The sequence below is a fragment of the Sorex fumeus genome, unplaced genomic scaffold (assembly GCF_029834395.1).
Source record: "Sorex fumeus unplaced genomic scaffold, SorFum_2.1 ptg000131l, whole genome shotgun sequence".
In the NCBI taxonomy this organism is placed as follows: Eukaryota; Metazoa; Chordata; class Mammalia; order Eulipotyphla; family Soricidae; genus Sorex; species Sorex fumeus.
Genome location: NW_026606188.1, coordinates 39,049,458 through 39,063,210, shown reverse-complemented (window position 1 = coordinate 39,063,210; position 13,753 = coordinate 39,049,458). Strand labels below are relative to the sequence as shown.

The following is a 13,753-nucleotide window of genomic DNA, read 5'->3' as shown; positions in this document are numbered from 1 at the left end:
CTGGTTTTGTGCTCAGGGATTACTCCTGGTGGGCTTAGGGGACCATACGCAGTTCTGGGAATCATGGAGGCAAGCGGCTTACTTCCTGCACCATCTCTGTCCATTCCCCCTGCTACACATTTCTTATTTGTTTTACTGACTGTCTCTTCTAAACACTTCATTTTAATAAAAGTCACAGAATGCAAGTGTTTTTGTTTGCTGTATTCACTGTTGTATATCCAGCACTTGGAAAAATCCCAGGAAAAATGCCAGGTACATGTAGGAAGTTAATAACACTTTTGCTGCGTAGCCAAGATGGAACTCGAGGTGGGTATGTGCGTGGCCCAGGGTTCAACCCAGGCACCACATGACCCCGTGAGCACCTTCATTTTTTGCTTGCGTGACCTCAAGCATGGCCAAGAATGGCTTCCACAAGTGCCAAAACTGTATGTATATGTCCGTTATAAATTAAAAAAAACAGTCTACTGGCCTTTGCATGGTTGGAATGCTGATACTGGAGTGTCACTAAACATCATGTAAGCATCTGATCAGGCCCCGTTCAGAAAGCGTCCTGGCCAAGGGAGAAAGGCAAAGCCTGGATGGTCTGATTAACATGCAGGGCAGAAAGAAACAAAGCAAGAGAACAGATAATGTCCCACGAAAACAAGCTCTCAACTCTGACAACAGAACTCTGGTTACCAATCTCAGAGGGGTGGCAGGAAGGGGACAAGGGACCAAGGGATATTAGCACTTTGGTGGAGAGTGTAGTGCAGTATTACTATATGCCTAAAGCATAGACATCTACATTATTATAAATTCTTTTACCTAATTCATAAAAGAAGAGAATTATGGTTTGCAATATAGGTACTGAGAGGTTCCTGTATCTCCCTATATCTACTTGCAGCATTCAGTTCTCGTCCAGAGTTATCATTTCCGACTAACACTGTCCTACTATGTGAGTGAGCGAGAAAAAGAAGAAAAGTAAAAGTGTCTGCCATAGAGGTTGGAGTGGGGTGGGGCAAGTGTGGGGTGACAGGAGGAAAACTGGGGACACTGGCGGTGAGAAGTGTACACTGGTGAAGGGATGGGTATTGAAACCTGTATGACTGAAACCCAATCATGAACAACCTTGTAACTGTGTATCTCACCTTAGTTAATTAAAAAAAAAGTAACAAAATTTTTAAAAAACAATAAGGTAAATGAAAGAAATGGAAAGGAAGCATATCCAATGATAGGGTATAACAATGTGGTATTTTAGGCTAAAGGTCACTATATAAGCAAGGTCCATATTTATTTTATTTTTTCTTTTTGGGTCACACCCGGCAATGCACAGGGGTTACTCCTGGCTCTGCACTCAGGAATTACTCCTGGAGGTGCTCAGGGGACTCTATGGGATGCTGGGAATCGAGCACGGGTCGGCCATGTGCAAGGCAAATGCCCTACCCGCTGTGCTATTGCTCCAGCCCAGGTCCACATTTCTTGAGTACCTTTTAATGCACTAGATTCTGTTCTCAACACTGGAGAACAGTAATGAACAGGAGAGATGAGACTATCTTACATTTTTGTGAGTTACCAGAGTCCCTAAGTCCTTATGGTTTTCTCTTTGGCTGCACTAACTGTTCTTGAAAATGACATTCAGATAGAACACTAGCTTTTTTCCCCACCCTGTGTTGGATGATATATCAGTTTGGTAAAAATTTTTGAGCACCTTCTTAAGACCTTGGAAATTTTACTCTGGGACACTAAGTTATCTTCTCTTATCAAGAAGTGCCTAGTTTACAATGAAAAACCAGAAAAGAAATTCCATTAGGAAAAGTATGGTAGAGTAGAGAAGAGCAAGAGGAGAGCAAGAAAGAAGGAAAGGTTTCAGTGGGGACGGATGACTAAGCTGAGTCTTTACAGGAGTTGGCAGGACAAGAGGAGGGAAAAGCACTTGCATGGCAAGGAAAATACCGAGTCACAAGGCAGAGAAGCTAAAATAGCACAGCCCCTTCAGGCAGTGTAAGAAAGCAGAAGGATGGAACAGAAGGGAGGGAGGGATGGGGGTAGAGGGAGAGAACACCGTAACTGGCGGAGGAAATGAAATAGAAGAGAATTTACAACCTAGCTATGGTAGACTTAAACACTTACTTTTACTTTATAGGTAACAGCACTAACGCTGGGGCAACTCTACGGTCAAGTCTGAATTTTAGAACTATCACTCTGGCGGTAAGATGGATGCACAAGCAGGCGTTAACGAAAGATGAGAGGCCCAAACACGTCTCAGACAGGAAAAAATGAAGGCAAAACCTAAGGAGTTGATGGGAATAGAGAGAAGGGAGGGGCTCAAAAGCCTTTTAGAAGGAGGAAATCTAGGGGATGGGGTAGGGGGCTCTGTCCATCAGAGCAGACCCTGTTGCATGAACATCCACCATTCCATGCCTGCTATTCCCTGCTGGCAGAACTTTCCTTCAAGGGTCCACTCTTTCATTTAAGAAAGGAAACCCCACCTGTAATTCATTGTTAAACTGTGCTCAATCTAACCATGGGCTCCAATTCCTATTGCTAAACTATCTTTCTGAATTCCAAAAAAGATACAAGAAACCCTCAGAGGGCCATCTGGAGAGGGGCCATCTAGAAAGTTTTCTCATTCAAAAAAAGTCCTATATGGCAATACAAAAGATCAATGAACCAAGAGCTGGTTCACAGAATGAGTCAACCAGAATGATAAACCCTTAGATAGGGTGCGAGGAAGGTTAAGAGAGAGGGGGGGAGAGAGAAAGGAGAGGGGGAGAGGGGAAAGGGGGGAAAAGAGGAAGGAGAGAGGGAGAGAGGGAGAGAGAGAGAGAATGTGAATAAACAGTATCAAAGTAGAAGGGGAGAACTTACAGACATCACAGAAATACAAAGGCTAATGAGAAATGACTGTGAACAATTTCATGCCACAAACAGATGCAGCTGGCACATTTAGAAGTTCACACCCTATAAGATGGCATCAAGGGGAAACAGAAAACCTGAACAGGCCAATACGAGGAAGAAACTCACTAAAAGCAAAAGAAAGCCCTGGTCCAGATGATTTTACTAGTGAGTTTTACTAAACCTCCCAAGATAACCCGTTAACATTTTCTTCTCAAGACCTTCCAAAAGGTAAAAAAGGAAATCTTCCAAGAACTTGTTATGAGGCCAATGTTACATCTCCTCCACTCCCCAAAGGAAGAAAAACTACAAATTGATATCCCTGGTGGACACTGATGCAAAGATCCTGCACAAAATCTATGTGAATCAGTTTTTATTTGGCGGTGGGTGGGGAAGCTGACTTTAGGGTCATATTGCATGTGTTCAGCTCAGGGCTTCCTATGGGCCCTGCACCCAGGGATCTCTTCTGTCTGGTGTCGGGGACGGTATTTGATGCTGGGGATAGAACCTAACTCTATCACAGCAAGCACCTTTATCCATTGTATTAGCTCTCTGCCCCAAGTAAACCAAATTTACCATTACAAGAATCAAAACCACATGGAATCTATTCCAGGAATCACAGGGATGGTTCAATATTTGCAAATCAACTAATGTGGTTCATAATACATCAACAGAAGATGAGACTCCTGTGATTGTATTAACAGATACACAGCATGGAAGGTATAATTTTGAAATAATATATAGGGCTGGAGTGATAGCACAGTGGGTAGGGCGTTTGCCTTGCATGTGGCTGACACGGCCGACCTGAGTTCGATTCTCCACCCCTCTTGGAGAGCCTGGCAAGCTACTGAGAGTATCTCGCCCGCATGGCAAAGCCTGGCAAGCTACCAGTGATGTATTCATTATTCCAAACACAGTAACAAGTCTCACAATGTTACTGGGCCTGCTCGAGCAAATCGATGAACAATGGGAGGTCAGTGACAGTGACAGATATATAATATATAAAATATTAATATATAAAAACAATGATAAAATATCAAAATAATATAAATATATAAAATAATTATATAATTAAAAATTTATAATTTTAAAATAAAAGGTAAATGAGATCATAATCAGTATTTAGAAAAGTAACCAGCAGCTTTGTTGCTGAATCCAACTATTTAATTTTCAAGTGCTTTAGCAAGAGCCAAACTTAGCAGTGAGAAATGCAAACCAATTTTAAGTTTATACAGAGTAAGGAGTGATATTACAAGTTTCAAAACCAGTTAGAGAATATCTACTTACCTTGGCATAAGTTTTTCCACCTTTTAATTCCTGCCAAAGACAGAAAACACTGTAAGACTATCATATGACTGAGGATTGAAAATGAAAATGTCAGATAATTCTGAAGTAAATACTCACTTGCTGGCAAACATCACTGACAGTAAAATTCTAATGAGTGTGAATCTAACTACTCAAATGTCCCACAGAACTTTTATTTAAAATGAAATTAAAAGTAATGAATTGTAAGGAGACCAGCTAATATTTATTTTCTAAGAAAAAAAACTTGTCAAAAAAAGAAAGGTTATTTCACTTCTCAAGTGAAGCACACTGTTACACTATTTTAATATTTCAGTAATTTAAACTCTGACCCCAAGGACACCACTATTATAAAATTTTATGGCATTGTTAAGGAGGCCATATATATATATGTACTTAGTATTTATAAATTATGGAGCGATAGCACAGTAGGTAGGGTGCTTGCCTTGTACATGGCTGACTCGGTTTCTATTCCTCTGTCCTTCTCAGAAAGCACGGCAAGCTACTGAGAGTATCCCGCCTGCATGGCAGAGCCTGGCAAGCTCCCTGTGGTGTATTCGATATGCCAAAAAAACAGTAACAAGTCTCACAATGGAGACATTACTGGTGCCCGCTCGAGCAAATCGAGGAACAACAGGACAGTGCTGCCGTGCTACAGAAATAAATTTTACCTTTTTACTCAATACCATACTATGCAAAATGTTTTAAATTTTATCTTTCCCCCAATATAGTAGGAATTATCCCATGTTAGTATAGCAGAAGCCCTTTTAATTTCATGTGATGAAGACTGGCAGAAGTGGAAAAATAATAATAAAAAATTCAGATGTCTTAACATTTTCCACAAAAATGCATAACCGTACATTAATTCAACAATTTCCTTGAATTCTGAACATCTCACAGATGGGAGAATTATGTGAGCAAGACCAGAAAACGCCCAGAAGACAATATACTCTATGTGTTTGCCATTATAATGGTGGCCAAATCCCTCTCTTTCCACCCACTTTTTTTAAAATGTGTTTGCTGAACAGTGCATAAACCAGATATATAAATTACAACCTGCCATTCCCATCTTCAAAGTAGTGAACTTCAGTGAATTAAGAGACAATCTGTGGAAAATCCTATTACTCTTCCAACTTTGCTGCCCACTGGAAGGCTTGGAAGCCCCTGGAGAACTCACAATTTTCCTTCTTTGTTATGTCATTGGTTTATGAAGACTGAATATAAAATTGTTAATTTGATTGTTGTTCAACACCTTCACTGAACAAACAAACAAAACGGAACTCTTCTCCAGCTGGTCATTTCTCTTCTAGCTAATTTCTCTTCTCTTCTAGATTTTTTTCCTCCCCTACCAGTCAGTCCTCAAAGTGTGTAGCTAAACTTGCCAAAGTCCCCTCTCTACTCAACCTACTAGTAATGGACTTTTGTCCTCACTCACTCTGCAATGGCTTTTATGATTACCAGAGATCTCCATTTCAATTTTTTTTAAATATAGGGACTATGATTAAGAATAGGACTAATACTAAAATTTCAGGAATACGGTTATCACTATACTACACCCACCACCAGGACACCAGCGTTGCCTCACCATTTTCTCTCGGTCCCCCACCCCCCCACCCTGAGTAGCAAACTCAGTCCCATGCAGCCTTTTAGGATCTATTATCACGGGCTATTGTTTATTCCCTTCCTTTACTTCTTTATATGCTACCAAATTTCAGCTCCAATTTAGCTGAAATTAAAGGCTCTATCTTTATCAGTAATCTCTTAAGAGTATTTGACAGACTTGGTCTATGGTGGTCCTAACACTGTGGGGCATACCACTGTAAGGTCAGCACCATGAAGGTATCACCAGAAGTGGTCTCCTGCAAACAGCCCCACCCCAATACAATCATCAGATAGATTTCAATAAAAGATTTCAATGATAATTTGAGTGAAACCTAAACGCCAAACCGTAACCTAATGGGCCCTAACTGATTCATTGCCTCCAACTTCATCACCAAGAACTTTCCACGTTCCACCCAGAGGGTCCACTGTCATTTAAATGTGCAAACCTTGCTGCTTTCCCTAAAAGGAGCTCCTATATTTGAAAATCTGTTTTCATCAGTTTTAGAAGATCCCCAGCCACATTCTCTCTCCTCTTCTTCAAGGTTTCAATTACATCAATGCTAGCTTTTTAAACTGTTCCCTGCTTCCTGTGATCTTTCCTGCATATTCCATTCCCTTCCTGTGATTTAGTCTGGGTATCTTGGGCCCTTCAGGTTGATTCTTGGCCAACCGAAGCAAGAGCTCCAGGATGCAGTGCTGCTCGATCTCTGCAGTGCTGGGGATCACCTGTGCCACCCTAGTGGGGCTCAAGGGCCTCCAGGGCTGCCCAGTGATGCTCTGGGGATCACAGGGTGCTGGGGGTTAAATGGGAGTCAAGCTGTATGCAAGGCATGTGCCTTAATCTCCGTACCATCTCCCTGGCTCCTTTTCTTTTATCGTATTTCCCAATTTACCGAAGTTCTCTTCAGTTGTGGTAAACTTGTTACTAAATCCATCAGCTGAGACCTATTCTTATCTACTGAATTTTTAAACTTCAGCTATTGTAATTTAAAGTTCTGGAACTCAATTTCTTCCTTTTGGAAAAATAGATTCTAGTTCTCTAATGAGATTCCTTGCATGTTCACTTATTTCTTTTTTTTATTTTTATCATAATTTAAAAAATTTTTATTGAATCACCATGAGATAGTAACAAGTTTTCATGTTTGGGTTACAATCACACAATGATGAAATACCCATCCCTCCACCAGTGCACATTCCCCACCACCAATATCCCCGGTATACCCCCCCTTTCCCACCTTCCCCCTGCCTCCATGGCAGACATGATTCCCCATCATCTTTTCCTACTTATGGGCATTATGGTTTGCAATACAGACACCGAGAGGTCATTATGTTTGGTTCTTTATCTACTTTCTGCACACATCTCCCATCCCGACTGATTCCTCCAGCTATCATTTTCTTAGTGATCCCTTCTCTATTCTATCTGCCTTCTCCCCTTTGCTCATGAGGCAGGCTTCCAGCTATTGGGCAGTCTATCTGTCCAGTGTATCTGCTACCCTTAGGTGTCAGCCTCATGTTATCTTGTTTTATACTCCACAAATAAGTGCAGTCCTTCTATCTCTGTCCCTCTCTTTTGGACTCATTTCACTTAGCATGATACTCTTCATGTCTATCCATTAATAAGCAAAGTTCATAACTTCATCTCTCCTGACAGCTGCATAGTATTCCACTGTGCAGATGTACCAAAGTTTCTTTAACCAGTCATCTGTTGTAGGGCACTTGAGTTGTTTCCAGATTTTGGCTATTGCCATGTTCACTTATTTTAATTATTCTAAAAGTTTATCTTTGATCTTCTTGGATCGTCCATGGTTCTATTGTTATATGCTATTTGCCATTTGATTCTGGTCATAGCATGTCTATTATACTTGGTCATGTTGTGCGTGATAACTTGAAGAAATAACTTGAGGTTCAGGCTAATGTTGAAGATTTACATTTGTATCAGGCAAGTTAGTAAGGCAGACAACCTACCTCCAAACAAGGACTGAGCTGACTGTAAGTTGAATTTTTGTCTGTCTATGGGCCAGTCTATATCTTTCTTCTATCTTATCTTCCTTCTAGGCTGAAACATTTAAGCAGTCCCAACACTTGGTACATTTACAAAAACCTGTCTGCCGATAGGCCCCCAGATTCCTATTTTTGTCTCCTCACTCTTATAAAATTAGTTGAACATCAAATCAGTTTTTTTGTCTCTAAGTCACTGCTTTCAAGTTAGCCTCTTACGCACGGCTGCTTGCACACTAGCCAATGCTGTGTGGGTACTGGCATGCCCAAAGGCAGCTTATCTCTTTACACTGCCTTCGCCTAGAGTTTGAGGTCTCCCAAGGCCTTACTGTGTTGGCAGCTTCTGATGCTTTCAAGAAGTGCTTTTTAAATATTTGGTCTAGATTTTCTGTTCTCAGACAGAGAGGTGCTCTGTTTCGAGCCAGGCCATTCATCTCAGAAGAACAGCTCTTGGGGTCTGCTACATAACGCAGTACCACAACAACTTGAGTATTTTATAAAACAGACTCTGGATTCCTTTAAATTATTAGTTATGTTCTACACTAGGTATAAATTTTCCTTATCTTCAAATTCAAAGGCTAACACATCATCTTCCAAAGATTTTGATTAGAACTCCATTTAAAAAAGGTTTCAATGTAAGAGCTATAGTGGCAATTTAGAAAGAAAAGGTAGGAAGCTTCATTTATATCTCAGCTAACACTTATAATTCCACAAGCAAGCAGTTACTAGAATCATCTCTGGAAAAGGAAACTGATATTTTAAAAACTCAGAATTGCTCAATTTTTCACAGCAAGTAAACAACACATTACATACTCACAATGCCATGTATACTCTGATTACAGTATACTTCCTTTAGAGAAGCTTTTTTGATTTTTTTCCCCCACTCCAAGTAGCACTATTTTATAGGTCTAAATTTCTGAAAGACTAAAAACCTATAAAATGCAAAGTGGCCAGAGAGATGGTGAAGTGGGCATAGTACCTGCCTTGCATGCAGCAGATCCTGGTTCAATCACTGATACCACAGATGATCCCCTCAAGCCCCCGCTAGAAGAGATGCGTGAGTGCACAGCCAAAAAGTAAGCCCTGAGTACCACTGGTTATGGCCACCACTTCTCCATCTCCCCATCCCCCCAAAAATAACCTACACAAACCAAATACAAAAATATATGTCATATTTTACCAGGATAGTTAAACAATGTAAGGGAATATAAAGCATAAACACACATTTCATAGTGCTATCGGTTTACTTAAAATCCAGAACACGAAACAAAAAGCAGAACATTTTCATCTGCTACAATTCTCAAACCCCTGTTTTTTTCTTTTTGCTGTTGTTGTTTTATTGTAGTTGAGGAATAAAGTTTGCATTTTAAAGCCAGTATTTAAATTCACAATAGTGATAACTAATGGATTCCTCTATTTGGAAAAAAAGTAGGATGATATACATATATGTGTGCATATATATATTAAGGTGAATAGCTGAAACTACCTTTTTTAAGTTTTTAGTAATATGTCTCACTGTAACATATGAAAATATATTAAAATACAGGGGATACAGGGGCTGCTTTTGGAAAACAGTATGGACGATCCTCAAAAAATTAGAAATTGAGCTCCCATTTGACCCAGCAATACCACTCCTGGGAATATATCCCAGAGAGGCAAAAAAGTATAGTCGAAGTGACATCTGCACTTGTTTGTTCATTGCAGCACTCTTTACAATAGCTAGAATCTGGAAAAAACCTGGATGCCCGAGAACAGATAACTGGTTAAAGAAACTTTGGTACATCTACACAATGGAGTACCATGCAGCTGTTAGAAAAGATGAAGTCATGGAATTCATATTCAAGTGGTACTACATAGAAAGTATCATGCTAAGCGAAATGAGTCAGAAAGAAAGAGACAGACATAGAAAGATTGCATTCATCTGGGGAACATAAAGTAACAAAATAGGAGACTAACACCCTAGAATAGCCGAGATAAGTACCAGGAGGATTACTCCATGGCTTTGAGGACAGCCACACATGCTAGGGGAAAAGGCATCTCAGATAGAGAAGGAAGCACCAAATAAAGGGTGTTGGGAGGTTCCTTTCAGGATGGGAAATGTGTGATGAGAGTAGACTATAGACCGAACAAGATTGCCACTGAATGTCTCTTTTGCAAACCACAGCACTCAAAAGGAGAGAGAGAACAAAAGGAAATGCCCTGCCACAGAGGTAGGGTGGGATGGGGGGATGGGGGGAGGGTGGGATACTGGGACTGGTGGTGGTGGAGAATGGGCATTGGTGGAGGGATGGGTACTTGATTATTGTATAACTGAAACCCAAGCACAAAAATTTGTAAGTCTACAACTGTACCTCATGGTGTTTCACTAATAAAAATTTAAGAAGGAAAAAAAATACATAGGCTGGAGAGTGAATAGCAGAAAGGACCCTTGCCTTGTATGCACCAAACATGGGTTCAATTCCCCACATCCCATACGGGATGCGAGTCCACCGGTAGTGAACCCTGAGTACAGAGATAGGAATAAGACCTTGGGCACTGCAGGTGTGGCTCAAAGACCAACAAACAAAAAAGAAAACATACCTGATTCAGAAAGATCTGACTGATTCCCTACTCTGCCACCTATAGCTAGATGAAGGTGAATACAGGAAAGGAAAATCCTCTCCGAACCTTGATTTTCTTGAAAATGGAAAAAATAACTTTTTTCCCCGATATAATATACATCATATTTATCATTAAACTTGTTGCCCATACTTATAGTTCATGTCTGTATACTCCATCCTGAAAGCTCTTGGAAGAATATGGTTGAAAAATTTATAGTTTATTATACATAATAATAATGCAAGATCCCTAAAACAATACCTCACAAAGAAAAGGAATGATATGAAAGAGGGCATAGTGAGCTCTACAAGCCCCCAAACAAATCCAAGTTAGGGTAACACTTACCAGTGACAGTGAGATGAAGGGTCTTGAATAATGCTTTAATTTATAACTTCAGATTCCTCAATACACTTATCATAGCAAGTTAAATTACTGCTGTGCATGTGAGAAGTGGAATTATATGTAACAGCTCTAATGATCATGCAGAGCTAAACAAAGTGACTACTGGGCTAATTTTGGTTTTCGAAGGTAGAGATGTCACCAGCTATTTTTATACCTTTCTCACAGATACTCTGTAGACACAGGGGTCCAGGATGCCTGTGGTGGCACTTGCACTCATTTTGCACATAAATGAGAACTTCTTCCTCCAATGAACACAGTTTGCCTGCACCACCTCTCTGTAAGGAAAAATTAAAAAACTCAGTTAATTAACTATTACTGATGACATGTTAAGAAAACATGCTCTTTCACTCGAGTCCATAACGCAAATGTGATATCTAAAAACTAATATATGGAAATGGTAACCAGGAGGCACAAATTTTCTTTTTCTTTTGGCTTTTTGGGTCACACCTGGGAATGCTCAAGGGTTACTCCTAGCTCTGCACTCAGAATGACTCCTGTGATGCTTGGGGGACCCTATGGGATGCCGAGGATGAAACCTGGGTAGGCCATGTGCAAGGCAAACACATGACCCACTGTACTATCATTCTGGCCTCCACAAATTCTTACCATTGCGGTATGAAAATCTTTGGTTTTTACTATCTATAGGAAACTGGAAAAAAGTGAATTGACTTATCAATATAATCAATATGAACTGAGGTTTTACTATTCATTCATTCAATACACAATACACATTGCTTTAGGTGTGTTAGGTATGTACCAGGTATTTAAAATATGAATACAAGAATAACAGGATTTCTAACCCTGTAGGGCTTACAGCTGGAGCAATAGCACAGTGGGTAGGGCGTTTGCCTTGCACACACAGACAATATGCCGACCCGAGTTCGATTCCTCTGCCCCTCTCGGAGAGCCCGGCAAGCTACTGAGTGTATCTCGCCTGCACGGCAGAGCCTGGCAAGCTCCCCGTGACGTATTCGATATGCCAAACACAGTAACAACAAAGTCTCCAATGGAGACGTTACTGGGCCCGCTTGAGCAAATCGGTGATCAACGGGAGGGCCTTTACCTTTACTTTTATCTCGGGCTTACAGCAATTGAAACTATGATACTGGCATAAAAACAAATACAGATGAGTGTAATAGAAATAAATGCTCCCATTTACAGATTGTTGACAAGGGTGCCAAGAACACACAAATGACAAAGGATAGTTGAGCTGAGAAACTGGTGTCTCCATGTAGAAGAAGAAATTGGACCCTTACCTTACACCATAGACAAATCAACTAAAAATATACCAAAGACTTTGATATAAAAAATAAGCAGCAGAATTATTATAAGAAAACATAAAAAAATACCCAAACATTAAGCAACTCAATTAGGATGTAGGCAAGGACCATTTTTTAAGTGAAGTACATGTGAAAGAGTTCAATATCACTAGTCATTAGGGAAATATAAATCAAAGCATACCATACCTGTTAGACTGACTTACTATGCAATATATTAAATATTAGTGAAAATGTGGAGAAAAGGCAACACTGTACACCACTGGCAGGGATATAAATTGACATGGCCATCACAGAAAAAACAGTAGGAGGTTTCTTACAAAATGAACAAAACAAAATCACCATATGAATCAACACGCACACTTTTGAATATATATCCCCAAAAGCTTAAGACACTATTTTGAAGAGATACTCGTATGCCCGTGTTTACTGTAGCTTAATTTTACAATGTCCAAGATACACAACCAAGTTAACAGATGAACAGATGAAGAACGTGGGGTATAAGTACAGTGGAATATCATTCAGTCATATGACGAGAGGGAATGTGGCAATAGAGATGTCCCTGAAAGGCATCATGCCAAGTGAAGCAGACCAGGCAGGAAGAGATGGCATGGCCCCCTGCCAGGTGGCCTGCACAGCAGTCGGTCTTAGGGCAGCACAGAGCAGGGGCCCTGCTCTGCCACAAGCTGGGAAAAAGGGGGAGAGCTGGGGTGATGTTGGTCAATGGGTAAAACGTTCTATTATGGAGGATGACTAAGTTCTGGAGATCTAACAGACAGCTTGGTCACTGCAGTTAATGATCCTGTACCATATACTTGAAATTTGCTAGAGATTTTGAGTACAGATATAAAAAAAAGCAAGAGTGGGTTGGAACATCCCACACAGTCCCTGAGCAACGCCAGGAGTAATTCCTGAGTGCAGAGCCACAAGTAACCACGAAGCATTGCTGGGTGTGGCCCCAAACCAGCCAACCAAACAATGGCAAGGGTATTTGCTGACTGAACGTGAGGCATGGGCCTCAGATGAATAGTCTCAGCTACAGAGTCTGACTTATGTTACCTTGAGACTATTCTTACATCAACCCCCTCTCTGCGTTCAGCACCAGCATCTTAATTCAATCCCTTAATTGTTCTTCCTTGAAATATCTCAGCTGCCTTAGGCCCTTCTTCAAAATCTACCTTCTTCCTCGCTACCAGAGCTGTTCCTTAAACACAAGTGTGATGCCATTCCTCTGCTCGAACTCTTCTCTGCTTCCTGGCATCTTGCAGGAGTAGGTGAGCAGGTCGCACTCCCAGCAGCGGGCCCTTGCCTCTTCAATCTCGTCTCTCACCCGCTGCTGTCTCACTCTGCTTGCAGCTTCCCATGTGCTTCCCCCTTTTCCTCTTTGCTGCGCCTCTGATCATGCTACTTTCTTTTCTTTGAATCATCTACTTTCTCTTTCAACTTCCACTAACTACTTCTTCTAGAAGGAACCTTTTCCCAATTCAGCTGTCAGTGGAGAGCCGGCTGTCCCCCTGACCCGGTCGGCCTCGGCTATCTCCCATTCCACACCCAGGAGGATGCCACCAGAGAAAGGCGAGGACCGGCTGGGTTGATTTTCTCCATCACGTCACTCAGCCTCTTTCCCAGAAAAAGTCATAATTTTATTTATTTCTCGCCTGGCTTCCAGAAGATTGAATGATCAGATGTATTTCCAATGA

The 13,753-nt window shown here is 40.9% G+C and overlaps 1 protein-coding gene across 3 annotated transcripts in view; it reads right to left on the bottom strand.

Moving 5' to 3' along the window:
- Window positions 1-13,753, bottom strand: part of EEIG2 (EEIG family member 2) — a 59,873-nt gene that overhangs the window by 24,695 nt on the left and 21,425 nt on the right. The window contains exons 2-3 of one of the 3 annotated variants that reach the window (XM_056139163.1): window positions 10,931-11,051; window positions 4,162-4,218 (exon numbers count right to left, since the gene is read on the bottom strand). In XM_056139163.1, coding sequence (XP_055995138.1) covers window positions 4,162-4,218; window positions 10,931-11,051 — 178 coding nt within the window. The remainder of the gene's footprint in view (window positions 1-4,161; window positions 4,219-10,930; window positions 11,052-13,753) is intronic. The other 2 variants (XM_056139164.1, XM_056139165.1) reach the window with 2 other exon arrangements.